The following is a 27,613-nucleotide window of genomic DNA, read 5'->3' as shown; positions in this document are numbered from 1 at the left end:
AATCCTATTTTAGGGATGTGCAATCGCTTATAACTCAATTTATTTGGGATGGTAAACAACTGCGCATGTCGTGGGGGAAGCTGACCGCTCCATTGGACAGAGGGGGGCTGGTGCTGCCAGACTTTGAGGCATACTACAAGGCTGCCCAGGCAGCATTTTTGGCATACTGGTTCACTGCTGACACAGATAGGGGGCATGTGGAGATTGAAAGGACGCCTGTGGCTCAATTTTTACTGTGGGTGGTTATACTTATGGCTCTGGGTAACCCATCTAGACCTAAGAATATGGTGGAGCTGACATGCAAATCCTGGGTCAGCATTGAAAGAAAGGGGAAGGGGGATGTTCTCTATTCTCCCAAATTGCCGGTCACATATATTCCAAACATACCGCTGACAGGCGAATGTGGGTGTGTGAAATGTATGGAGAAAATTGGTATTACTGAATTCCAAGATCTGTTTCCGGATGCGTTCAAAGGAAGGGGGGATGTCACGCCCTTGGATTCGTTTTTGTATTTCCGGTTGAAGGAATCCCTGAGGAGCTGTCTTCCGGCATTTCCAAAGCATACCGAGGTTGCAGACATTCTGGATGGGGTGATAGGTTTGGCTGGTAGCGGTAAACTCATGTCTATCGTCTATAGTAACATAGTAGATAGCAGGGTGCAGTGGGTGGAGTCATCTCGGGGAAAGTGGGAGTCAGCTCTTGGGAGTGCCATCACTGCTGGGGAGTGGCGATACTGCTGTGCTCAGACTAGGAAAATAGCTATGAATGGTTGTTTCAAGCTGATACATTTTAAATATCTTCACCAATTTTATTGTACTCCCATGATTCTGCATAAATTCTTCCCGGATACAGTAGATGAGTGTATGCGATGTACAGCTTCACCTGCAAACTTTTTACATGTGGCATGGAGCTGCCAATAGGTGTTTTGGGAGAATGTGTTATATATTCGAGTTATAATTGGGGAACGGGTTGAACCCACACCTATGGTAGCCCCGCCTGATTACATGAGGCACATTGCTCACCGTGTGATGGCATTTGTGTTGTTGGCGAAGAGGAGAGTGGCCATGGTGTGGGGTAGGTAGAAGCTGCTGACAGTTGAACATTGGAGGACAGACATTCTTTACTGCAATGAAATGGAGATGATATGATATGATATGGCATTTATAACGCGCCTATACACAAGTGTTTCAAGGCGCGAAATGGAATATGTGGCAATGGTGCACCCGAGTGCCAGACCACGAGATGTCTGGGACCTGTATAAACAATATCTTGTTTTGCAGGTGCAAGGACCTCGGTCTGAGTCAGGGAGCGATATCTCCTAACATGGTGGTATTGTGAGGCTCTTGGAGGGTGTGGACCGATCGAGGGGTGTAACAATCGAGTTTGGTGATACTGTATTTTAAGTTGTGGTTATTGTTGCAGGGAGGTTGAGCTAGCTGTGAAGTGCCCTGGGAAGACCTGTACGTGTTGTGGGGAGGAAGGAAAAGGTATTGTAATTGGTGGAAGTGGAATGATGGGCCGCTGGTTCTTTTGTTGTGCGTTGTTTTGTTGAAAACACTAAACAGAATTTCAATAACAACAAAAAAGTTGTGCCAGTGAAACTGTAAGACACCATTCGTTTGACTAGTCTAAAAGGTATATATATTTTGTATTATTACTGTGTTTGATTTGTTATAAACCTTTCACATTTAATACATCAATACAAACAATCATTTTAAAACACACATTTATAAAATTACATCATCAATACAACATTAGAAACAACCATTGAATGTATTGATATCTATACTCATAAAAACGTTGCAAATATCTTTTGAAGGAAATTAATGGCAGCAAAGGATAAGATGGGTTGATGTCCTCTTAAAACTATTATCCCAAATTCTAGAGTCAACACATTTCTTGAATCATGGACAAAGTGTAAATAATAGTGCCTTCAAATGGAATCTAAGTAAGAGCATTCAAGAAATAAGTGTTCCAAAGTTTCTATACTTTGGCTATCGTGACAAGATCTACAAAACCAAAGTTCTCTTTGAATGTTGTTTCTGGCACCTATCATTTTGTGAGTATAAAATAGGTTTAATTTTAGCCTAAAAATGCATTTGTAGTATACGGGAACAGCATCCCATCCTCGTAGCAAAAATGTAGTATACAGAACCACAGGATGGACAAGAAGGGCGCAGGAACCAGACAGGGAAAAGGTCAGTACAAACAGGCATGTTCTTTATTTGTTTCAGTTTAGCAGAAGAGCATTCTCTAGCATACTTCCATGTCCAGCTCGCATACTGAAAGTCCCCTACCGTCAAACCGAGCCCCCTTCCATTCTGAATTACCTCGGACATTCCACAAGCAGCTCAAAGCACTTACAATCCAATCATGCATGATGCCACAACATTCATTCATAATCTATTGGTAAATAATCTATTGGTAAATCTAAGTATATACTTTGATAAATATGTATATGTTTTTTCTACCAAAAATTATATTTATGAACACTTTGAATTAATTACCCTGCTAATCTCCTTGTAAGTAACCAATCCCAATTCCAGAGCTTCTTTTTCAGAGTTGATGGATTATCGATTAAATGTCCTGGATTTCATTTAACATTTCTAGTAAATCATTACAAGCTTGAATCCAAACATTTATAACCATGCATTTCACCAATATCATTTGATCACGTTAACATTTTGGAGGGGTCTGCGGCAAGATCACTGCTGCATCTCTTATAAAGCTAGCTCTGGACCTTCAGTGATTCCCTGATCCTGATATAGTTGCAACTGGTCTGACCTCTGAATCTGAGCATGCCTCGTCTTCTGAATGAGAGATGGGTGCCTGCCCCCAGACTCTCCGAACTGAGAGTCCGAGGATGACTCTTGCTGCTGTCGCAAATGTAGCTATACTGCCACATAATCTGAGCCTTGGGTGGCTATCTGCGGGAGGACCTCATAGGGGAGGACAAACTTCAGAGAGGCAGGAAAATGCTAAAACAAAATTACCCTTCAAATATGCTTCTGAATGACACGCCTGTACCTTTACAACATGCATTCATGGCTTACTGCAACGTAGATGAAGAATTCCCAAGTGTGCTGGTTCAACAACCATATTTGCCTCCCCATCATCTTTTTAGTACTGAGACGACAAAGAGGGGTGGAACAACGAGGATGACTAGAAGTGGGAAGCAAACAATGCGCTCTAGTCTTTGGAAAATATTCATGAAGGCCGGGAAGTTTAAAACACACACAACTGAAAGAGAGATACAGAGGCTACAAAGGAACACGGCTTGTGCAGAGGCTCGTTGGGATGCTGCACGAGCATTCAACTCTAGGCTTCACGGAAGCCAATGAGAGTGACGCGAAAAGAGAGGGTGTAAGGGAAGCAAACCGCTTTTGTGCAACCGACAGCCAGAGCTGTCCAAAACACAGGAGAATAAAGCGGGAGCCGAACGATTGATGGGACGCAGCCCCAATCACTTCAGAGAAGGTAAGGGAGATGGGAAGGACGCAAGGAATGCCAGAGCTGCCAAGTAAGCCCAGAGAGAGAGAGCAGGTTGACAGCACCAGAAAGAACGATGGAAAGAAGACAGAAAATAATGAGAACAGTGATCAAAAAAAGGGCGTCAACCCGATGTTGTGGATTAGAGCCTGATACATAGACGGACAATGTTAAGAAAGGGTTTATGACCCGATAGCTGGGAAACAAGGCCGATAACAATGCAAACAATGTACAGAAAATGTCAGAACACCAGTGGTTGAAAAAGGTGATTAATAGAACTACAGACTTTGTTAAGAAAGCGTAATTGACCCAGAATTGGCAAGACATTATCTAGCACTTGGAAACAAGAGTGCTTGGAGACTGGAAACGCCTAGGCAGCGTAGTGAACCAGGCAAACAGTGGGTCTGGAACTTACACCAAGGAGAGAAGTGAACTTGCATTTGTGAAGCAATAGTGTGACATCCTGGCAGGAGAGTAAACCAGGAGGAAGGAGAGAAGTAGACTTGCATTTGTGAAACAGTAGTGTGGTATCCTGGCAGGAGAGCAAACCAGTAGTAAGAAGAGAAGTGAACTTGCATTTGTGAAGCCAGAGTGTGATATCCTGGCAAGGGAGTAAACCAGGAGTGAGAAGTGCAGTGATATCCAAGAGTGAAAACTGAAGTGATATCCTGAAAAGGGATTAAACCAGGAGTGAGAAGTGAATTGATATCCTGGCAAGGGAGTAAACCAGGAGCGTGAAGGCAAACACACTGGATATAATAGGGAAATCTCATACACTGATTAAGGATCGGAAAGAAAATCACAAATACCCTTGCCAGAGAGTACACCACGGGTAGAAAAGTCAACAGAGTGTGAGAAATTGAATGTTATAATGAACAGCATGGTTGAAGGAAACTCAGAGGAAGACTCATGCCCTTTGAGTACAGTTGAATCGTGATAAAGAGATATATCTTTGAACAACCGGAAGTACTCTAGGGGACGGGAGAGCCCTTTCCTAGTGGAACTTTATTCCTCTTCTTTCTGCACTTTTTGAAAACATTACGTTTGCTTTGGAACTTTGAGGGAAAGCCATGAGAGCATGGCTTGTTGAAATCCCCTTGTACACATTATATTTAGTTTAGAGTGTAAGAGTCCGCTTAGGATTTGGACACAGGACGGTGTACGCTCTTTTGTTTAACATCCTAACGCAAACGTTCCTTAGTTTTGTTGAGGCAGCGAAACCGCTCCTAGGATCAGGGACATTTCAGATTTCTCCCAACCCTCTTATTGTTTTGCAAAATAAAGGTCTATAGCCAATAACTAACATGCCACTGTGTCAGAGTCTTACTCTTGATCACTTACACTACCCTGTACTGTCTGCTAGTGAGAGTCAGAAGATTCCTTTTCTTACCCTGGTATGGCTAATGAATGGGAGATCATATTCTAGCCCTAGGCTCTCCCCTCTGAAGGTCTGAAGATGCATCTTGCTACAATGTTATGTCTGGTAAATGAGCTATGAGATACCAACACTGGGCTCTCCCCATTGAAAAAAGAAATTGAATATTGGAATATCAGATGTGCCCCTGTGCAGTTTACAGTCAATTTAGCAGATTCCCAGTGGCCCTGTCTAGCAAGAAACGCCTGTGTGTTGCCTGTACCTCAAGATGATGCCTGGTTGCAAGTGTTCCCCAGATGCCGATGGTGAGGAGCATAAAAACATCTCTGCCGCCCAGGAACTCGGTCTGACCTCCCTTGATTACTATTTGGTTGGTGGGAGATCAGACTCCCATTCTCTAGAAGTGTGGACTCATAATGACACCCACAGAAGGAGGAGGTGGGGCAGCCTGTATCTTGCCAAAGCCTTGCATCATCCACCCTAACAAGGTACTGCTTCCTCTGGGATTCCCAGCACCTGGATTCTACTTTTAGGAATGGTAAGCCCTTTGTCACTGAATGGACAGCAAACATGGTCTGTTTCAGAGACAGTGCCATACCCCCCAACTGCCAGTTCTTTCCTAAAATACCCTTTCCCCCCAGCAGGATTCCTTGGCCTGTTCCTTCTGATGCATTTTAAAGCCTACAGACAAAGTCTGCCTCACACTCTCATCACATATGTCCCTTGGTTTGCAGTGTTCTGCAACATGTATTTGTCCTCTGTTCAAACTATAATGATGTGTCTCATTAATGACACATGTATACCAATAACTGGTGAAGCTTGCATTTTCTTACAGATCACTGTCGTCTTCAGACACTATCTAAAAAAGGTGCTGTAAAGTATTTTAAGATTGGAACGTTTTTAAACCCCTTATATGTCTGGCCAGGAATAGGCTGTGCTCTTGGTGTTTTTCTATATCTTTGGCAAGTGGTATATTCCGAATAAGTCTATAGTTCTGTTTTTGAATACTTTGTCTGGTCTTGATTTTGATGTGCCCTTGTTTTGTTCTCCTGAATTTGCTGGTGGGGGCCCTGCCCCTTTCACAGAACCTCTATGGAGCATGCCCTTAGCCACCCTGGCCTTCCCTTCCGCGGGAACAGTGTAAGACCACACATGGCTCTTGCAGAGACATTCCCTGACATTGCCATTAAGGTGTCATTGCTTCCCCCAGTGTTGGACAAGGCCCATTTGAATGCAAACTTTATCTGATCTGTTGTTACAAAAAAAGCAGGTTTCAAATGCAGGTGTGCTTTAATAAAATTGAAACACACTGTTGCCAAATTGGATTAATTTAATACCAGTCCTTACCCTTACAATGACACAGAGATGAGTGTCTCTAACAAAATGTAATAGCATGCGAGGGAAGACACAACATAACTGGCCTCAGCCCCCATTGGATGATCAAACTTAGGTGGTAAAAACTGAAAGAAATCTGGGGGTATAGGCTAGCCTGGACAGGTGGCATTGGTCAGATGACGAATCTCTGCAGAGAAACAGCCCATCCCCCACCCCGCTTGTAAGTGATGTGCCAATTCAAGTAAGGCATTACATGTAGCTTACTATTCTTAATGCTGTACACTTACCTGATCACAAGCCAACAGGAAAGAAAAGTTATGTCTAATGGCAACATTATTCTTATTTTTTTCAGGACTTATCTGGGGAAGCGATTGATCCTCTAAATAACCAAATTTTAACATTAATCACCTATGTAGGCTGCGGCATTTCTTCAATCTTCTTGGGAGTTGCCCTCGTCACATACCTAGCTTTGGTGTAAGTACACACTACTTTTCAACAACCTGCAATCTCCGTTAAATCTTGTAGAATCCTAACATGTCTATTCCCGAAATTCTGATCATGAATTACTTCACGATTACCTTTAAAACTGTCAATATGTAGACTATATATGTATGATTATACTCAAAATGGATTGCCCTCAAATGAATGAAGATACAACTGCTCTAACCAAGAGAAAAGGCATATGTGTTATGTTATGCTGTATGTTAGAGCACTTTTATACTGTGACAAATCACCACTGTAGTGTTGTCAGAGTGCCAGGGTTTGTCTGGATGCTGACAAATTGTTCCCAGACTAAGCATGTCCTGACTGTGGTCTGTGGAGGAAACGGGAAAGGGGAAGAGGGGTGGTGTAAAGATGGTATAGGATTAAACGTTTCATTGATACACATTAGGAAGTTGTAAATTTGGTGCCACAAATTTTAGTGATTGCATTTTGTTCTTTTTTTCTTTGAATAGGGGTTCCCCACATAAACCCTCCCTTTGCCCTACACACACCTCTTCTTCCATCCTTTCCTACTCCACCCCCTCTGTAACTTTATGTATTCATTTTACCCATACAACTAAATTTAGATCGACCACATTTTCACTTTCAAATTTGTGTCAATGAAACCAACCTATACCAGTGGGTGGAGCATTGTCTACATGTTGATCCATAAGGTAGAGAAGGTACATGGTTAAGAATGTATCTATTAGCAAAGTTGTCCTGGCACCAGTTCAGGGTCATAAACTGATAGTGCTGGAAGTCGTGTGTTGGCTTGTGATGTGCTCAAGTGGATCCTTGGACTCTGGGCTCGCATTTACTGACCCAAAACAAACCCCAGAATAATTATTCAGTGTACCGACCAACCTGGCTCTCAAGTGTAGTAGGTTCAAGAGTAGGCTGTGTAAAAGGAGAATGTGGAAAAAGGCATTAAGGATAAGCAGAGAAGGGACAGAGTTTGATTATGTCTGTGTGTTTGTTGTGCATTCCTAGCACAATTGTGTATTAGTGAGTCTAATCACTTTCCACTTTCCAATCCCCCTTACAATAGGAAACTGAGAAACAGGATTAAAGATGCCTTTTTCAAGTCTACCATTCCTGGCCAAGCCCCCATGTGCCACTGTGACAACCCCTCTGCCTATCGCCTCTTGTGCCATCACATCTCTTGGTTGCAGTTCCCCCACCAACGGGACAAGCTCCCGTGAAAGTCCAAGCATCCCCTCATCCTCTGCTTCCCTGCTCCTCTCCTGCTAAGTCTCTTCTTTCAGACAGACAAATGAAGGAATTAGAACATTCATCTGAAAAGTGTTTAAAGGGAAACTGCTTCAAACATGTGTAAAGAAGTAAGGTGCACAGATTCTGCTTGCAGGTAGTAGGAAACAATACAATAAAATAGCTTTTTCTTTTTAACAATTAAAAGGAAGGGACTAGTTCCTTAAGGGCTTAACAGCCTTGAAGTGACTATGACGGTGGAGGCTGTGCCGAACAATTGGGAGTGGGACAAATTCAATATTGTGGGGAACAACCTAGGAGTAAAAACACAATGTGCTGCAGCACTACATTCTGGCGGGCCCTAAGAGTAAAATCACAGTGAGACACAACCTAAGATGAGAGGGAGCCTGAAATGATAGTAGCTAGAAGAATTGTTGTGGAACATTGTGGAAGAAAAAGCCCTCGTCAGAAACAAATCTCATTGGAACTTGATCAATTGAGAGTTCAGTTTATTTAGACCGGGCTATCCTAATCACCGTCAGGAAGGTGGGGTAGTTCACACTGAAGTTAGGGTGGAGCAGATTCAAATATATGAAGAGCAGATCAAATGTGGAGTCCCCTCTGCAAGCAAAATCATCATTGTGTTTTATAATCCAAAGCACAAACAGAATTGGCAGTCAGATGAGCACACTCCCAGGAGGCCAGGGAACTCAGACTACATGAGAGGAGGCCTACGCGGTAGAAAGAAGATAGAATCGCAAATTTGCATGAGTAGGACCTGGAGGAACCATAGATGCAATCAGGAGTGTTGCTAGAGCTGGAAAAGATCTAGGACTATGCTAATGTCAGGACTGCTGGGACTCGGGGCTAGCTAGCCTTTTGGTTGTAGCCCCTGAGCTCCTATACAGGACTACAACCAAAGGTCCCGGGGATATAGGCCCCCTGCCGACCCCCCCTGGTAATTCCTCTGGATGCAATAAAGACACTTCAACTATCTCCAGCGACGTGACGTTTCATGCTTTGGATAATTCACACACATTATAAATTCATCTTTCTAACAAAAATGTTTGTTAAAAGAAGAGTGTATTCAAATACATATATCAGAAGTAATAGCAATAGTCTTTCACTCTTTATCAAAGCATTATAAAACATACAGCAATAGGCAACATAATACATTGAAAACTTGTAAATAAGGTAATGTATTGAGGCTTATGAAAACCATTGCTGACATGTTGAACATCACATAACATGGATTGTGTGCTTTTAAATTAGGTAGTTGCAGCGAAGAAAAGAACCAGGTCACTATGAAGTGAAATGATATATTCATCAAAATTTGAGAAAACGCAAATGCCACCCTAAAGGAAGGAAAGGAAGATTAAAACAGGAAATGTGAGTGAATGTTAAGGTGGCTATCAAGTGCAGCAAATAGCTAAAATAAACCCTGTAAGCCTAGAGCAATATTAGGGACATTTTTATGTAACGAGTAATGATTTGATGACTTTTTCAAAGGCTTTGATTTCCTTGATAGCTCTGATCTCCCTTGATCAGGAATTTCAAAGGTGTGCTACAAAAATAGACAATGAATATCCACATAAGCGGTTTAAAGGCATCATAATAGTTTCCCTTACAGACAAGCCATTCCTATTCCATATTTTGCTTTCTTTAAAGGAAATGCAAAGGATCTTGAAAGTAACTATGCACTTAACTGGGATTCAATATAATCAGAGAAGAGGTGGAGAAATACGATCCTTGATCCCTTATCCCAGCAGCATACATGCCTTTGCATTTTGAACTCTCTGTAGCCTTGATATTTTATAAGCGGGGAAACCTGTATAATGTAATGTGAAAGGAATAATGACAACAGTGGCTGTGTGTAGTTATGGTTTGGAAAGGGTCCATTCTTCTTAGAGGTTTGAGGCAGCAGAATCTTGTCTGACAACTGCAGTGATGTGTGGGGTCAGGGACACGTGTGAGTCCATCACCATTCCTGTGGAGCAGAGAGAAGGGCTGATGCAGATCTGTGGAGACCTCCAGGAAGATGTGCCCTAAAGAAGGTGTGCCTGTAATCATGATCTTAGTTTTCTCAGGGTTTAGGAGAAGGTAGCTGCTTCCAACCACTTGCTACCTAGCTGAATAAACTGTAATGTTGGTTCTCAGTAGTTCAATATGACCTAAGTGTCATCTGTATAATTGTGGCAGGGTAATTTAAGGAATTTTAGGAAAGGCAAGAGGGGCATAGATACAAGTTATAAGGAGGAGAGGTGGTGGAGGGGGCTTGTAGGGTCCAAAACAGACACTCTTCAGCTTCAGATGCAAAGTATTGGATATAAAGTCTGTGCAACCGATTATTGAGAAAATAGATAATCCATTTTGGTGCCTATACCCTGAGAACTAAATTTAAAAGTGTGCTCCAAATTGCTGAGGCAAAGTACGTCAAAGGCCACAGAAACCTGAGGAGAATATGTGCCACCACGCTGTTCTGGTTTATTGTTATCCCAGCTGGAAGATGAGCGTGGCATTACCGAGTTCAGAAACCTGCCTGCACAGGGTTCAGTAATTTCTTTTTTCCACAATTAGTTTCACTTGTTTGTATGCTGCTTTGTCAGCCAATTTTTGCATACATTTGCATTTTGAAACTGCCCCAAATTGTTCAACTTTTTCAGTTCCAAGATTATTGTTTTATCAAGAATTTATAAAACGCTTCTATACATTTGCACAAGGACAATCCCAAACAGGAAAGGGTTATTGATACTAGTCCGTGTTGCATCAGCCAATAGAGGGTTTGGAAAAAACTTTAAAAAAAAGGGCAAGATCAGCATGGCACTTCCTGCTTCTCAAAAGAGAAAAGTCTACATTCTCGCAGAAACTCATGTAAAGTCATGTGAAGGTGAGGGCTTGTAACAGGATCAGGAATATAGGAAAGCTTGATTTTAATTCATGCATTAAAGTTACGTTGTTTCAAATAAAAATAACTTGCTAAGGAGTGTTATGTGGATGTGGAAGGTAGGATGAGGGTTGTTGAGAGAGACGGAAATGTGGAAGTCAGCAATCATTTAAAACCCACTCTCCTTGGGATTATGGCCTTGGCGAATATTTTGGAGTAGGAAATAGTTTGCTTTCAAACTTCAGCATAGAAACTTCCCGGTGTTTAAGGAATGTGGGCTTTCCCCTATATGTTGTCCTCCCGCTTCACTTGTTTTCCAGGGATCTATTGCCTTGTTTGTTTTTCTTCGGTCTTCATGGATCCAAATTGGCTTGTAGTTTTCTGCGTTTTAATGGTCCTGTGGTGTTGAGGCATTACAAACTTTCACTTCTCTAATTGGGTCGAAGAAAAAATAAGCTTATGGCCAGGTACAGATTTTTCAAATGTACACTACTAAAAAGTGAATCCAATGAATAGCGGCTATTCACTTTGATTGAAGTTAATGGAAGTACCACACCACGAGAGTGTGATTCCTGTTCACTACAATCCCAGTACACTTCCAGTTTGCACAATCACCTTTAGCTAGTAAATCCCATTGTACTGTGCAAAACATTCTAAATCAGCCACAAATATCATAGAGATCAAGCTGCCATTGAAGGAATGCTGCTTACAGGGTTCCAAATAAGAATGTGAGGTAAGAGTATTTTACTTCCTGTATGTAAGTAGTAAAAACATAGTTCTCATTCCAGATTTACTTATTTTTAGGCAAGTACAAAAATATGCATTTTTCTTCTAGTGCAAATAGTTTTGAGAGCTAACAACTGCTGTAAGTGAAAAGAAAAATCTGCATACCTTACAGGTACGGGTCGTTGTGGAGGACACAATGGTAGGGCCTCATTCTGAGTGTGGCGGTCTGGAAATAAGGGTGCCAGTCGCACCATGCCAGCACCCTTTCCAGACTGCCACACTCCAACTCTGCCTTTCTGGGCCATTGCACCCAGCAGATCTGGCCTGCTGGGTGCAACGACCCCAGTAGGCAAAGCTGTCACGGATGCACCTGCACCCTTAGCAACAGTGCAGTGCTTCCGCGTCACCATTCCCATGGAGTCCTATGGGACTCCATGGGAATGGGGACTTTCACTTTCCGCCGACTCGAGCCGATAACTATGGGCCCCGGGGCATTACCAGACTCAGTAATGCCCCCGCCGCTTGGGGCATATTGCTTAACTATTGCTGGTTCAGAACAGCCATGCTTTATATTTGGGGTTATTACACATGTACTGTGAGTGCTAACTCGTTTTGGGATGAAAGCTGAACATTATGCCTTATCGATATGAAATCTATTTCAGAAACAAAGACCATTAGCTCCTTGGAAGCATGTGCTGGCCAATCAGGAAGCTCGGAACATAGGCTGTGTTGCCTGGTATAAGCCCACATTCCTGAGTGCTGCTGGCCTGCACCCCATTCCACTTGCCTGCTCCTCTCTGCTCTCGCCTCACCCCTTAGCACCTGATTAGATCACACGAAGGTGGTAATGGCGTGTTTAAACCAAAAAAGATATCTTACCTTACGGCCCGACGCCAAACTTCTCTTCCACAGCATGCGTTCCATGTTGATGACATCACGGTCATCAACATGAAAAACGGACTAGAGAAGTTCTACATGGCACAGGAGATGTAAGGTCAAATGTATTTTTTTAAACATTTTATAAACACAACATTTTAGTGGTTATATAAGCCTCGGGAATGGCCAACCGCCACCGGGAATGCCTCACCACCCGTGTTAAGGGACACTCGCTTCATTTAGACCTTAAATTGGGTAGAGAGCCATTACAGCCAGGGTCGTCCTGCACCCAATGGGTAATATCACCTCAAAATAATTCAGTGTTTTAGAAAATAAGCTTCTTTTGACATGAAAAAAAAATCAGACTGGTTTCAAGATGCGATTACTTTTTGTCAATCCCTTATAATCAGTTGACATTAACATGTATGTTTTGTGGTTTACGATCACATGAGATTATAAATTATATGTCAGCTTGCTCAGCAGTGGTCAAGCAGGTGTGTGTTGTGAGAGCAAGATCAAGTGTATGTTCTGAATACAGTTTTTTTCCACTTTTATTATAGGCAACTTCGAAAAGATAACCCGTCTAAAATCTTGATGAATCTGTGCACTGCCCTGCTCATGCTGAACCTGATATTTCTGCTCAACAACTGGTTGTCCTCTTTTAACAACTATGGTCTGTGTATCTCTGCGGCGGTGCTCCTCCATTACTTTTTGCTGGTGTCGTTCACATGGATGGGCCTAGAAGCCGTTCATATGTACTTTGCGCTGGTCAAGGTCTTCAATGTATACATTCCTAACTACATTCTAAAGTTCTGCGCTGTGGGCTGGGGTAAGTTATTGAGCAATTTTTCAACTGTTCTTTGTTCAATTAGGTAGGCCCACAAAAAATTGACAAAAATAATTCCGGCATGCAAGAAACATATAGACATTTGGACATTTATAACATCACATAAACATTTTTTAAAAAACAAGTCATTTTCTCTGTGTAAAGCAGCATAGATATACTGCAGTTGGGGATAGTGCGTCTACACCACGGTGTTTCAGCCGTTTCTAGGTGGGCTTAGTACAGAGAAAATTACTTGTTTTTTAAAAAAATGTTTATGTGATGTTATAAATGTCCAAATGTCTATATGTTCCTGATCAAAAAACGCCCCCTTTTTTTGATGTTAACTCTGGAGCGTCCATTTTAAGTTGAACTGTATAACGTTAGAGAAAGAATAAGATTGATTCTACAACAGAGCTTGAATGAATCTATTGTTTCTTTATGCAGAGGGTGACAACAAACAGGAGTATTCTTAGAGCACCTATTTTTCTTGAACCTATTCAATTGTAATTATTGTTCCATAATAGTCCAGACATGTAGGACATTGGCTTTCACTACTATCCGCCAATCTTCCGGTATCAAAACCCCCACCACCAGGGCCGAACCACAGTCTTTACCGTTACAGCCGTTACAGACTGCGGACCGGTCCCTTTTTCCATACGTCTGCCCTGTCTCTCCTCACCATGACATCAAACATTGGCAGTGACTCATCCCCCGGAGTGCGGAGTTCCCCCTAGGTGCTCCCGGACGCCTACGCCACCTCCTGCATGGCACTGGCAAGTGCATAGTCACCATGGCAAAGTGACTTGGCTTAAGTGACTTGGAACTTCCTGGCCAACGACACGCCCTACTCCAGGTGAACCAACATCACTATTACTAGAGTAGTAATGGGCCAGGAAAGAGACACCTGCTGCACAACAGTCCCAAAAGAGCTTTGAGCCCTTCCTCTTTGCGACACTGCCACTCGCTGCATGCTGACAGCAGGCACCACAACACAGCAGCCTCGTACTGACTGGCTTTCAAGTCTTCTGCCACAAGTTAGCTTGTGCTGACAGCCGTGCCTGAGTCGCCCGGCCACAAGCTTCTTAGGGCCATGGTCTTCCACACCTGCCAGCTTCAGCTGACACCGTGCTTGCACTGTCCTGCATGCCAGTCATTCTGGAACATCCTGCATGGTCCCTAGCCACCTTCTAAATCCTGCAAAAAACAGCCCGCAAACCCCCCAGTCTTCGCTTCCTTGCTAGCCCCTGCCTTGCTGGCGCCCACACCAGCCGGCCTGCAAGCCCAGAGGGACTCTGGCACCGACCCGCCCTGTCCCTGCCACTGTCTGCTATCACCACTTGGTATGGATGAGACTTCCGGAGGGCAGTGTCTGTCTCCTTGCTGCTCCCTCAGCCACAACACCTGCCCATGGCACCCTTAGAACACTTTCGGACCAGCTTGTCACCAAATTGTTGTGGATTCTTCTGCCAAGAAGACACTGAACACAGGTGGTTACTTTATTGTCCATAAGCACACATCAGGTAAGTGATATACAAATAGGTTCCTGGACAGTAAACACTGGCACAACAGCACCTTCCAGCTCCAGGATGTAACTGCCACCTTTAGAATGCCCCAGCAGTCACACACACCACATTTTACAATGACCTCACTGCATTCCACATACACTGTAATGCATCCCAAGAGAAAGCCTACCACATTCAGCTTCTACGTTTAAGTCATCATCACCACTTCTAGAACTAGGATCGGCTTAAACAGCCACATGGGCAACGTCGTTGGATCCCCCCATAGAGCCTGTAATACAGCGTTCTCTAAATGGGGTGGGGAATTTTAGAGCCCATATATTTTAGCAGCATATTAAGCAGCTACTATAGCTTTGCAGTTGTATAAGTAAAGGATTTTGGGACCAGAGGCCCTCATCATCTTGTCATCCCGGGCACTAACCAAGTGTGCTCCCTATACCACCATTATGGTGCGCTGTGCTCTTGGAAGGTCCAACTGCCAGAGTTGCTTAACCGGACTCCAAAGTAATTATAGTGATCAAAAGATTCTAATTTGTCACCCTGGATTTGAAACGTCTCTCAAATGGGACGAGGCCCATACATTGCAATTTTGACTCCATGTTGGCATTACAGTTCTATTGGCATGCTCCACAGGAGGCCAAATCTGTGAGGAGTGCTCCAATAGGGTGTTCTCAGGATTGTCCTTGACTCTGAGAGCATGTAGCCCCCCTTGCCCTTCCAGCATCATATCTATCCCAATAAGAGTTCCAGAAACATTAGTCTCTGGCCACTCTTGCCACGTGCCGGGCTCTATAGATGTCCGCATTTCCAAGGTTGTGTGCTGTATCGATGATTGAATTAGTCAAGTTGGGTGAACACTCGGGATGTAGATTTAGCCATAACTACATCAAGTACATAATAAGAGGGTAGGTTAGACCCCCGGAAATTTGAAAAAAACTGAGAGGTTTCGCCGTGCAAATGAAAATGCTCCCCTCCCATGCATTGCAGTAATACACTTTCATGTTTCTCATTCTTTATTTATTTATTTTTTTTAACGCAGAATTTCCTATTTTGAGCGTCAGTGCCGCAAATGAAGAGGGTATGGTAGCAGCTGAAGCAGGGCTCCTGCCACTGTAGTGGTTGTCCCATCCCTGCCTCTGTCGGGACCCTAAGGGCCCCGTGCATTTCAGTGAAGCTTCTTTCATTGGCTCTGCCACTTCCTGTCTGCTCTCATCAGAGCTTGGGAGCTGCAGGTCGAGCACAGGCTCATCTGGCAGCTTCCTTTCCTGGATCACACATGATGCTGCTGCTCCTGAATCTGTTGATAAACTCCATCACAGGAGCGTGTGGCCTCTCTAGCTATGGCCTCCCGCAATGCGACCAATGCTTCAGTACACACATTTGGCCGGAAAGCCCCAAGCGGATAACCAAGAACAGTATCACCATAAGATTAAACTGCCTCCCCTGGAGCAATTTGCAACTTCATTGCCATTGGATGGTTGATGATATTTAGGACCTCATCACGAGCTTGGTGGCCATTTTGCTTTCCACAAAATTACCCCCAAAATGATTTACAGTTACCACAACTCAATCTGTAGAATTACCTCCAGATTATTGGTGGTGTGAAGGCGGCGTAAATCCCTACAATTCAGCCACCGTAAATATGCCAATGTCTGGCCTTCTCGTGGAAGATTTACCTCCAGAATCTTACCAGAGGTCAATCCTTCACTGGAAGGTCAAAAAATTGGGCAGTGCGTTAAAAGTGGAGGCAATTCAGTACCGCCAAAGAAAGTTGCAGTAATTGAATTTCCACCTCTTTTTAGCACACCACTGAACTTATAATGGGTCCTTCTGGCTCCCGAGAGGCAGCCATCTGTGGACACTCTGGCTTCAGCTTGCACCAAGGTGCACCTCAGCCTTTTCTCTGCATTGCTTGGCATGCAATGAGCCACAGCCTTTTCTCTGCATTGCATGGCATGTAATGAGCCACGGACTTTTCTCTGCATTGCATGGCATGTAATGAGCCACGACCTTTTCTCTGCATTGCATGGCATGTAATGAGCCACGGCCTTTTCTCTGCATTGCATGGCATGTAATGAGCCACGGACTTTTCTCTGCATTGCATGGCATGTAATGAGCCACTGCCTTTTCTCTGCATTGCATGGCATGTAATGAGCCACAGACTTTTCTCTGCATTGCATAGCATGTAATGAGCCACAGCCTTTTCTCTGCATTGCATGGCATGTAGTGAGCCACAGACTTTTCTCTGCATTGCATGGCATGTAATGAGCCACGGCCTTTTCTCCGCATTGCTGAGCATCCCACACGCTAGTGTTGCTTAGAAACCATGGTGCTGTTACACTTCTGTCCCTGCAAGTGCTAGAAACACTTGAGAAGGGGCCTTCTGCCTACCGTACCCCACACCGCACCACCCTCCAGCTTGCTATTCCTGGTGACTGACAGGACAGTGCAGTACACATGCGTATCACGATTCCCTCTGTAAGAAAAAAGGCAATTAAACACATCGCTAACTTTCAGGAATGCCAATCATTTGAAAGAGCCTGTTTGGAGCAAGCCGCGTATTACTGTTCAGTATTCCACGCAGTAAGCGTGCGCTTGAATATTTCCTCCTTACGCTGCTTTTTGATCATCAGTCGGAATGTTGCTTTTGTTTTTGCACCAGGCGTCCCTGACAGGTTGGATTGCTTCATGAAACCTGTGGCATTTCTGATTGCTGGAGGGCCTCGTGCTGCTGCACCTGACTGTGGAAGCTCGCGCGCGGCCCTCCGCCGGGTGCATGGGAGCTAATCCCCGCCGAAAAGACCAGCATATTTTACCTTCCGCAGCCCTTCACTCATGAATAATGCAGCACTCCCGTACTGTGATGAGTAAATTGCAAGACGTCATGGCTTCCATATTAGCATAATCCTCTCTTTTCTTTCCCACTTTCATATTAGGAGTGCCAGCAATTATAGTTATTACCGTGGTTATCGTAAACAGAGATTTCTATGGCTTCCGAAAAGATGTTTCCAAAGAGGTTGGCGCGTCGGCTGACGACTCTGCTGTATTGTAAGTGTTTCATTCCCCCCCCCCCCCCACTTTGACGTTCACTGAACTGTACAAAATCACGAGCCGGGGAAATTGCTGCACAAAGTGATGTGATGCAACCTACCTTCACATTTTTGATCCAAGTGCAGTTGGTGATAAGTTGTTTTACGAATTAGATATTATAACTTCATAGTTAATTATAAATGATGCAGGGAGCTTCAAGCGTGCTTGAATAAACTCAGGAGGCCTCAGGAGGGAAGCTGCTGAGAATGAATTCTTTTCACATAATGGATTGAAATGGTGTATTTTAAAGCACAAATTTAATAAAAAGATAAAAGGTCATAAAATGTACAAATTGATGGCAGGTCCCTAACAGTATAGGGGCATATTTTCTTGCTAATTTAATGAAGGTCTGTCTAGGGAATATATGCCAGCATTGCTACTGTAGAACACAATTTCATGCTGTTGCTCCCTCTGTCCTTATACATTTCACTCCTGCTACCTACCCCATTACTGTCTTGGTGTCATTTACAGCAGTTTTGCCAATGCATTTCTGATTGGCTCAGTTCTTCTCCAATGTTTTCTTGTGTGCCAGGTAATGCCCAATGTCTCGCTCCAGGAAAATGTTGCCCCTTGACACCCTCAGTGTCCAAATTCTGCCCCAGTAGTACCATGGCTCTTCCTCATACAGTTCTCAATGTCCAGCTTTGTGCCTCACATGGCACTCAGTGCTCAGTTCTGCCCAAAAGGCACTCTTCATACTCACGACCATCATTGGGACAGTACTGCTGCTCTCTTAGTACCCAAGTTTTGACTTATGCGTGCCTAGGTCTGCTCTAATGTCGCTTTCATTGCCTACTTTTCCCTCCAATGTTGATCTTTACAGCCCCAAAACTGTCCCTTTTCCCCCTTCTATACCACATGTTCCTTCACACACAGATGCACACACATGCTCACACAGACATGTCATTTCTCATACATTTGGACAGACACACAACCTTTTTTACACTTGCCTTTTATCTTCATGGTCTATCCGCTCCTCCTCCCATTTCCTGTCTGGCTGTAGCGACTGGCCGGCACCACATATGTGAAGTAGAAGGAGAAAGGGAAGTGGTTGGCACTTCCTTCTGAGTCCCTCCTTCACGTGGCACATAGGTGACCACACAGCATCTAAATAGGCACTCTCTTGGACTCCTATTGATTGGGGCTCTAAATCACCATCTTGGGGCTTATTTTCAATGTCCCCGTATATCACTCTGGGGTGCTGTAAAGTTGGCACGTGAACATAAGGGGTCCTTCCAAGGGTTCCATTCTGGAACGGAAAGGATTGCAGTTGGAGAGGCCTGAAGAGATCTGAAGGCAGGCAGGTCTCATTGCCACTGCACTATAAACCTGTGGAATAAACGTACTACCACTTCTGTGTCTCTGTGTGCCCCAGGCACCACAGATTGGCAATCAATAGAGCTCAGCAAGCTGAGTATGGCGAGCCCTGCTACAAGATCTTCATGTGTGGCGGGTTTGCTGAGTGTCACGTCAGAGCAAAGGAGAGCGGAGCGGCCCCGCGTACAGTACTTGCCACAGGAACAATTAATTTTTTTACTAGTTTCTTTCCGGGAATGGCAGACAGCGCACCCACCTGATCGTTCGTTGCTGTTAGCAATCAAAGGGCCTCATTACGAGTTTGGAGGCAGCCATGGTGCTGTTAGCACCATGGCTGCCTCCAAACCAGGCTCCATTACCGAGTTCCAGCAATGGGGACTTACCGGGTCATTCCGACATAGGAGGACCCGGTAATTCCTCCTTGCAGGAACCATTCCCCATTCCCATTTGAGCCCCCATAGGGCTCAATGGGAATGGGCAGGGAGGTAACACCGGGCACATTACAAGTGTCCCATTGTTTCCTCCCTCTTCCCCTCGCGGGACCCGGAAAAGACGTCTGGTTCTACCAGACGTCTGGTCCGGGTCCCGCAAAGGGAACCTCGTAATCGGGGCTCCCGTAATGAAGGGGGCCGGTCCCGTACCGGCCCCCTTCATTACGGGAGCGCCAGGGTTATAATGAGGCTGTATGTATTTTTTGCTCTCTGCGGCACAGTTCAGTGAATGGAAGTACATTGACGAACACTGTTGATGACTATAAATATGAGAATTTCTTTATTTTGTTTATTATTAATATTATACAGTTAACAAATCAATTAACTTTTAATACGACCATCATATTCAATCCATAACAAAAAACAGTACACACAACAATCCTTAAATAGCATAAACATAAAAACATCATCATTCTAAAATCAATACAATCTCTGGAATTCTCTTCCATAATTTAGTAAAATGAATAATACATCCTTCATCTTGACCAGAGATAAAAAATAATTCACTGGTTTTCAGGTTCAGTGGAGGAAGCAATACCAGCAGCTCTAGTTACCCTAACTCGTAGATCAGTCAAAAAGGAGGTGGGGTACAGACCCCAAATGTACATCTCCACAGAGACGACAGTATCTATCATTCCTAAGAATTTTTGATCAGCCTCCGGTGATCTTTAGAGTTTTTGCACAATTGAATTTAAGTCTCAGGTAGTCCCACACCAGGCAGTTGCCAATAAAATGCTGTATGTACGCAGGTCAATGCTTCTATTCCAATATATAAGGAACAAACCATTCTCCAGTAGTTGTTCATTGCTAGATTGACAATCAGCTGATCAGTAACAAAAGCTCTTAATAAAACCTTCATAGAAAGTTTACAACCAGTCAATGCCATATCAAAAACATCACCCTGCACCCTTGAGATCCATTTATCTACCTCTTGCTTTATTCGCTCCAAGACACTTGTCTGCATAAAAGGTATGTTGCTAGCGAAAACCTCCAACAACCAACCCATAAGTACGTTTTTATGAGCATCGATAAAGAAATAAACAATTCAGCATGACACAGTCTCTAATCTGAAATATGTTAAACTCCAAGTAAAGCATTTCAGCTGCTGAGTAAAGTGGAAGCCTCAAAACTTTCTTTAAGATCATTGTTTCAATTTTAGAAAAACCTGGCATGCATCATAGTGCCCAAACCTCAGCTGCATAGGCAATGACAAGCAATATTTTAGTGGAATACAGTTTACTCAGAATTCCAACCGAATCGCCCCCTCCGCTTGTAAAGGAGCCAATGCAACGACCAACTTATGCGGTTCTTAAATGTAGTCGGTCTAAATGGGCAACACTGTTAAATTAGGTATCTAAAGTGATGCCAAGATATGTAGAATGTTGAACTAGTTGTATTGTCTCCGCATTCATATGCCAGTTCAATCTAGCAGCCTTCTTTTGTCTATAGTTAAATACCATAATTTTAGTTTTAGAGGTGTTTACCTTCAGAGAGTTAACAGCCGAAAATGCATGAATATTACTTAACGCAGACTGCAGACCCGCTGCAGACCCGCTGTGGTTAAATCCAGCAAGACAATGTCGTCGGCGTAATCCATCCACACCTCTACACCTAATTTAGGCAGAATACATTTATGGTCAACCAACGCTTTGCCCATGTCAGATAAATAAAGATTAAACAACATAGGGCCTAAAAGGCAGCCTTGTTTTACTCCCTTATGTGTCTTAATCCAACTGGAAGTTCCCCCATTACCGTCCAGCCACACTATGACCCTTGTCTGATTGTGTAGCATCATTAACGATTTAAGCAAACCTGAAGGAATCCCCTAGCCTGCCAATTTCCTCCACAACCTTTTTCTGTCGACGGCGTCAAACGGTGCACTATAATCAATAAAAGCAACATACACAGGTCTATTTCTTGTTAGCCAAGACTGTTGTATAGTAGTCACTAGAGAAAAACATGTATTGTGGTGCTGCATCCTTTACGGTAACCTGTTTGATTCAGCGGAATGATATTCTCTCCCTCAGCCCAGTTGCAGAACTCCTCAAGGAGGACCGGGCAAAGATCTTGGCTGGGGCGTTCAGTATCGCCAAAAGACGATAGATGCCAGGATCAGAAGGCAAACCTTTTTTAAAACAGGGACCATAATGCTTTCACGCCAAGAGAGAGGAGTAGGTTGGGAGGAGGAAATGGACACACATAGCTGATGTAACACATCTGCCCAAACGAGAGCATCTTTTTTAATTAAGAAGTTACATAGGCCGGGCCTGGTGCTCTGAATGATTTACTGAAGTTGATAATCTTTCCAATCTCCTCTCTTTCTTTTCTGTAGGTCCAAACTCCCAAGTCAAAATCAAGGTATTCACATACTTGATTGAAAAATATTTCACCTTTTCAATCTGACGAAATATTTTCTTGATCGTTTTTTCAGTCAAATTAAATAAAATAAATATATGGGGAGGGGTGAGGTAATAGTTTAAGGTGGGGAGCTGAGGGGAGGGAGTTTTGGGGGGTTCTCGCCCTGCATTTTCGACCAAAAAAAAAATAAAAGAAATTAGGTTAAATTGGAAAAGGTCAAATATTTTCGATCTAGTAGACCAAAACCAAAATCAACAGTATGCCCATCCATATCTTGTCCCACCAGAGTTCTGGTAATATAGGTGATCCAAATCAGCTCCGATACTTCATTAATGTCACATTTAGATGGGTGGTTACTATTGATGAAACCCCAGAATTTATGGTAATCATTTGTCAGTGTGGAATGGACAGGGTCTTGCCATTGTCTACATTGGACCTTGTGCCAATGTAATTTCAACCATTTAGCTTTAACTTACGTCCAATGGCATACCCTAAGGGTTCTACCACAGAGTATGCCAGTGTTCATAGTTCCTTATGTTTATCCTTTTTTTCCTTGATATCTTTATCAAAAGTATATTGATGTTTTTATTTTGCCCAAAAGCCCTCCTTTTATTGCCCATTATTCGGGCAAAATGCTTTCTCTAATCAATAAAAGACAACATTCATATTTCATTAAAATAGAGCCACTCAGCACAATGTTAGTAGCAAGTGCAACCAGGCTCTCAATATGGGCAAAATCTTGAAATACCTTACGCACTGTATCAGAAGCAGCATCTTTTTAAGTAGCGGTCCAAATAACCTTGTTGAGTGCGGGATTGATCGTAAGAAGACCGGTGCATAAACCCAAGATTAAAGCCCTCCAAATCAAAACTAATGATGATGGGAAAATGGTTGCTCTCTGATCGATGCAGTACACACGTCAGTGATCAAGGAGTGCGCTTTTGCAATGAATGCATAATTGATTATACTAGCACTATTCTTCAAGGTCCTGGTAAACTGGGGTGGACAATCCGAGGGTCGTGCACCATTGATCATTAGGAATCCAAAAGACTACAGCAAAGAAGTCCAACTAGTTCAGCGTGAACAGGCAGGATCTAACCTAAACTCATGAGCCACTGTAGAAGGAAAAATATCCCTGTCAAACTCTGCAACATTCATGTTTTTAGGGATTTTGGGGTTACAATCTCCACACACTAGAGTTGGTGAAGTGCGAAACAAATCCCCAAGAATCCCTTTCATCTCCTTAAGAACAGCAGCATGCGGTCCAGTGTACGGCGGATCATATAAATTCATGAGTAAAATCTCCCTCTCTCCATCAATGCATTTCATTCGTCCAACAAGACTATTAATAGAGTCACAAGGAATTTCAGTCAGAGCTAAGGGTTGCCTCACACCCAAAATCAACCCCCTTTGGGCCTTCACACAGGTCCTTTGACTGCTAACTTATCAATGATATTCCACCCATCCAACACAAAGTGCACAGTTAGCCAAGTCTCCTGAAGCATGACAATACTAAAGTTGTCAATGTAATCCAGGAGACCATCATGTTCAAACAAATGCTGGTGATCCCTTGTATTCCACCAAAGCAATAATATATGAACATTTTACAAGAGAACTTGTACTAGGACATTTGTGGGTGACACAGTTTGCACAGTTTTAAGCTAGACGAAGGTTAAAAAAAAGCAACCATGACCCCCCACAGGGGCATAGCGACACTGGAGACATGATGCTGCAGAGTGTCGCCCCCCACCCCCAGCATGATTCCTGCCTAAAGTTGGAGAACCGGAGATTCCATGGAAAAGATGGATTAGGTCTTTTGAACATTACGCCAATGGTTTGTGTGGCTTTAATTACAATGCTGATAGAAAAAAGTCCATACTCTTACACTGTCTGGGACCAACAGGTCAGGAGACGTTCAAAGATCTTCCAGATCTGCCTTGAGTAATGCCTCAGCATGAACAAGTATGAGAGGTCCGTGAGTGAAGACAATGAAAAAACACTATGAGAGAAAAGTAAGCACTATATTAGAGTGCTACTAATTTGGGAAACGAGTAGAAGAAGGAAAGAGTGTGCAGCAGTTTGTCACAGCTCTTTGAAAATTAGCCAGGACCTGCAAAATTAATCAACAATTAGATGACTGGCTCATGATCAATTAATGCTGGAATGTAGCAGCTGTAAGGTTAGGGAGAAACTATGGGCAGAAGATGACCCCCTGCTTAGCACTTTATTATAAATTGCTAAAGAGGTGTAACACACTGGACACTGCATCCGAACACTGGAAAGCAGGATCAAGGGAACTACAGTAAAGGCAGAAATGGTTCCACCCCAGCCAAAGACATCGGTTGCGCTATCAGAGACTATAGAAGTTGTGAATAATCGCCACCAGAGAAAAAATGGTTATATGTGATCTTACCTACCACAAAAACAGAGTGGTACATAACAGAGCGAACAAAACATCAAAAAATACCGAATTTTTATTTTTATTTTATTTTGGGGGTTCCCCCCAAGACCCACTTTTTCCACCTTTTTAAATCTACCCCAACTCCATCCCAACCCATTTGAACCCCTTACCCCACTACCCTTTATATATGTATTTAATCTTTTCTGTGTTTTTCTGATTTTATTGTCCACTCTGTTATGTACCAGACTGTTTTCTTTGCAATAAAATGACTGGATTCTGAATAAATGGACTTCAGATGACAGAAAGAGAGGGGGCAAAGGTTTGAGAACCCAAGAGGAAGATGGAATACCCAAATTAATAGGAAAAGTAACCCGAGGAGTTGTTGCAGATGCAACAGTGCTTTGCACTGGCCCAACAATCCAGAACGCCCTGCTTTGAGGATTATATATATGATTTTGCAATGGTAAAGGTGAAGTGGCAAGATGTTGCAGGAACAAGAAGACCTCTGCTCATTGGATGGGTGGAGATTACTGTTACACATCGCCACAAGTGGTCTTTGTGGGCACGGACCCGCTTATGTGGCACTCCACTTACGAACAGTTCCAAGATGGATGCCCATGATTCTCCCCATTCTGCTTGTAGCGGTCCAGCTGTTGCACGTTCATTTTACATACGGCCAACTGTTCACGTGATCCTTTATCCGGAATCGAAGCGGACAGTGCTTCACGTCGCTTCTGCCTTTGGCGCTCCATGAGTTCGCTTCTGAGACCTCTTCTCACTTCTCCTAGTCAATTCCTCTTGTGCTTACTGTTCCTTCTAACCCTGTTTTGCATCCTCTATTCAGATTCACCCTGCAGCATTCTCCCGCCTCTTTCTCAGTCTGCCATCACTGGCAGACCTATTTGATTCCCGTTCCTGCCAGACTTCCATTAGAGTAAGTTCAAATCCGTGAGGGCTCCCCCTTCCTTTCGATTAGGATTCTTACTTGCAGCTTTCCTTCCAGAGTCTCCCGAAGCTTCACAACTCCTCCGATCTCCAGTACTGAACATTATTCCTCTAACTTCGTTCCTTCATTGGTGAGAGGATTACTTTCTGTTTCCCATTCTCTTCTTTCCCCTTGATCGCTCCTCTAACCTTCTTCTATTTTCTTCCTCTCACGTGTACTTAGAAGAAGCCTCCCGAGTGACATCATGGTTCTGCCTTCGGAGACGCTTACTCTTCACACTTCTTCCCGATCCGCACGAGTGGAACTCGTCCAGGGTTTTCTTCCCTTAGAGGGTTTCCCTGGGAGTCCTGCCCTCTCCCCTGGGTCACTTTACCCTGGGTGGAGAGGCCAGGGCTCTCGCAGGGGAGCCTTCCCAGCTGCATTGGTCCTCCCATTTGGAGCCATCGATCTGTCAAGGTGTGCTGGTTGTAGACATTTGTTGTATAATCTGTGCTACAGCAGCTTTAATTATCTGTATACTACAGAGTGCTAATAATTACAGTGATGACGATGGAGATGAATGCATATCATCTGTGGAGTATGAGGAAGAATATTTGGACAGTGCCAAATCCTCAATTTTTATAAATGGCATACCGGTCGGCTCTGGGGCAAAATACACCCCTATGCCGAAGACTCAGTGGGGAAAATTTAGTCACGAATACCTGCATGAGGTCGACATAAAAGCAAAGGCTTATGGAGGAGTGGAAATAGATCCTCTGGGTTGGTTTCATGTGACTATGCAAATTGAAGGGAGTGAAGCCACTGGGAAAATATATGTATCAAAAGGAAGGAGCAACTCCACTGTTAAATTGGGCCTAGCAAAAGAAACCTGGGGTCAAGCTGGATCCAAATGCAGAAGATAGTGTTTTCCATAGAAAATTCTCTGAGTGCTCTGCAACAAATGCGGTAAGAAGTTTTTTTTTTCTATTAATGAAGAACTATTTCAAGATAGAATAGAGTGTCTATGAGGTTTTGTTAATCAGATAAGGCTCAACCGAAATTGTACACCAGTAATCCAGAAGCTGCAGAACATTCTCATAGCTATGAGAGATAAAGTGAAAATGGAGCTAAAGAAGCTGGCGAAACAGGGCATTTTAGAGAGCATTGATACATCAGAGTGGATGTCCCCTTTGGTCGTAGTCAGGAAGAGCTCTGGGACAGTGAGAATTTGCGTGAATCTGCGGGAGCTCAATAAATGTGTAATTCTAGAGCGACACCTTTAGCCCAACATTCAAAAGTTAAAATCGACAATGGGCCCAGTCAAAGTGTTTTCCAATATTGGATCTCAACTCAGCGTACCATCAAGTTATGCTGCATCAATACTTGAGGCCTTGAACAGCGTTTATAACTCTGCAGGGGCTGTATCCATATCGTTGCCTGCTGTTTGGTCTCATTTGGGCAGCCTCTGTGTTCCAGAAGATAATGTACCAAATCTTTGATGGTGGTAAAAGTTTGTTGTTTCCCAGGATGACATTTTGTTGTATGCTGACAATATGGAGTAGCATGACAGGAGGCTGGATGGAGTGGTCAGGAAACTATATGCCGCTAGGGGACTAATGAGTAAGGAGATGTGCGAAATCGACCGAAAAGAGATTGAATATTTATTTCCAAGGAAGGGATATTTCCCAAAAGAAGCCGAGCGGAAGCAATTGAGAAAATGCCCACACCAACCAGTAGGGAGCAAGTATGCAATTTTCTCAGTATGGCTGAGTACAATTCTAAATTCATTCACGACTTTGCCAGGCACACAGTGGGAATGAGAGAGTTGGTTCAAACAAAGACAGCATTTGAATGGACTGACTGCTGTGAGAGGAAATGTGTGTTCACATAAAGAAAGCTCTGGCAGAATCACTTGCTTTGCAGAATTACAAGTGGAAGAAATACAGTCAACACAACGGATGCCAGCAACGTCGGTCTGGGTGCAGTGTTAACCCAGTTTGGAGGAAAGAAGGATTATGTAGTGGCTCTTGCCTCAAGATTACTGAAGGGACCGGAGAAGGTTTATGCCACCACTGAGAAAGAACCTTTCTTCGTGTTGCAATTGAGTCAACGCCACGTGCCATTTACACAGGGCAGGCCACGTTTACAATGGATTCCCGTGAAATCTGCCTGCTTTTTGCTAATACATGTGCAGCATATACAAAACCTATGGATGGGTATACCCCTTAACCTGCAGCCGTCAGGAGTCAATATGAGTAAATAACTGCGAGGCAGTGTCTCACTGGAACAACAAACTATTCAATATTAT

The 27,613-nt window shown here is 43.5% G+C and overlaps 1 protein-coding gene across 1 annotated transcript in view; it reads left to right on the top strand.

Annotated features, from left to right (window-relative positions):
- ADGRG4 (adhesion G protein-coupled receptor G4) overlaps positions 1-27,613 on the top strand; it is a 1,571,349-nt gene that overhangs the window by 1,058,299 nt on the left and 485,437 nt on the right. The window contains exons 18-20 of the mRNA XM_069612803.1: positions 6,552-6,673; positions 12,938-13,206; positions 17,660-17,771. Coding sequence (XP_069468904.1) covers positions 6,552-6,673; positions 12,938-13,206; positions 17,660-17,771 — 503 coding nt within the window. The remainder of the gene's footprint in view (positions 1-6,551; positions 6,674-12,937; positions 13,207-17,659; positions 17,772-27,613) is intronic.

Source organism: Ambystoma mexicanum, chromosome 5p, assembly GCF_040938575.1.
Source record: "Ambystoma mexicanum isolate Mex_15411 chromosome 5p, UKY_AmexF1_1, whole genome shotgun sequence".
Classification (NCBI taxonomy): Eukaryota; Metazoa; Chordata; class Amphibia; order Caudata; family Ambystomatidae; genus Ambystoma; species Ambystoma mexicanum.
Note: the sequence above shows the minus strand (reverse complement) of the source record. Positions and strands in the feature narration are given on the sequence as shown.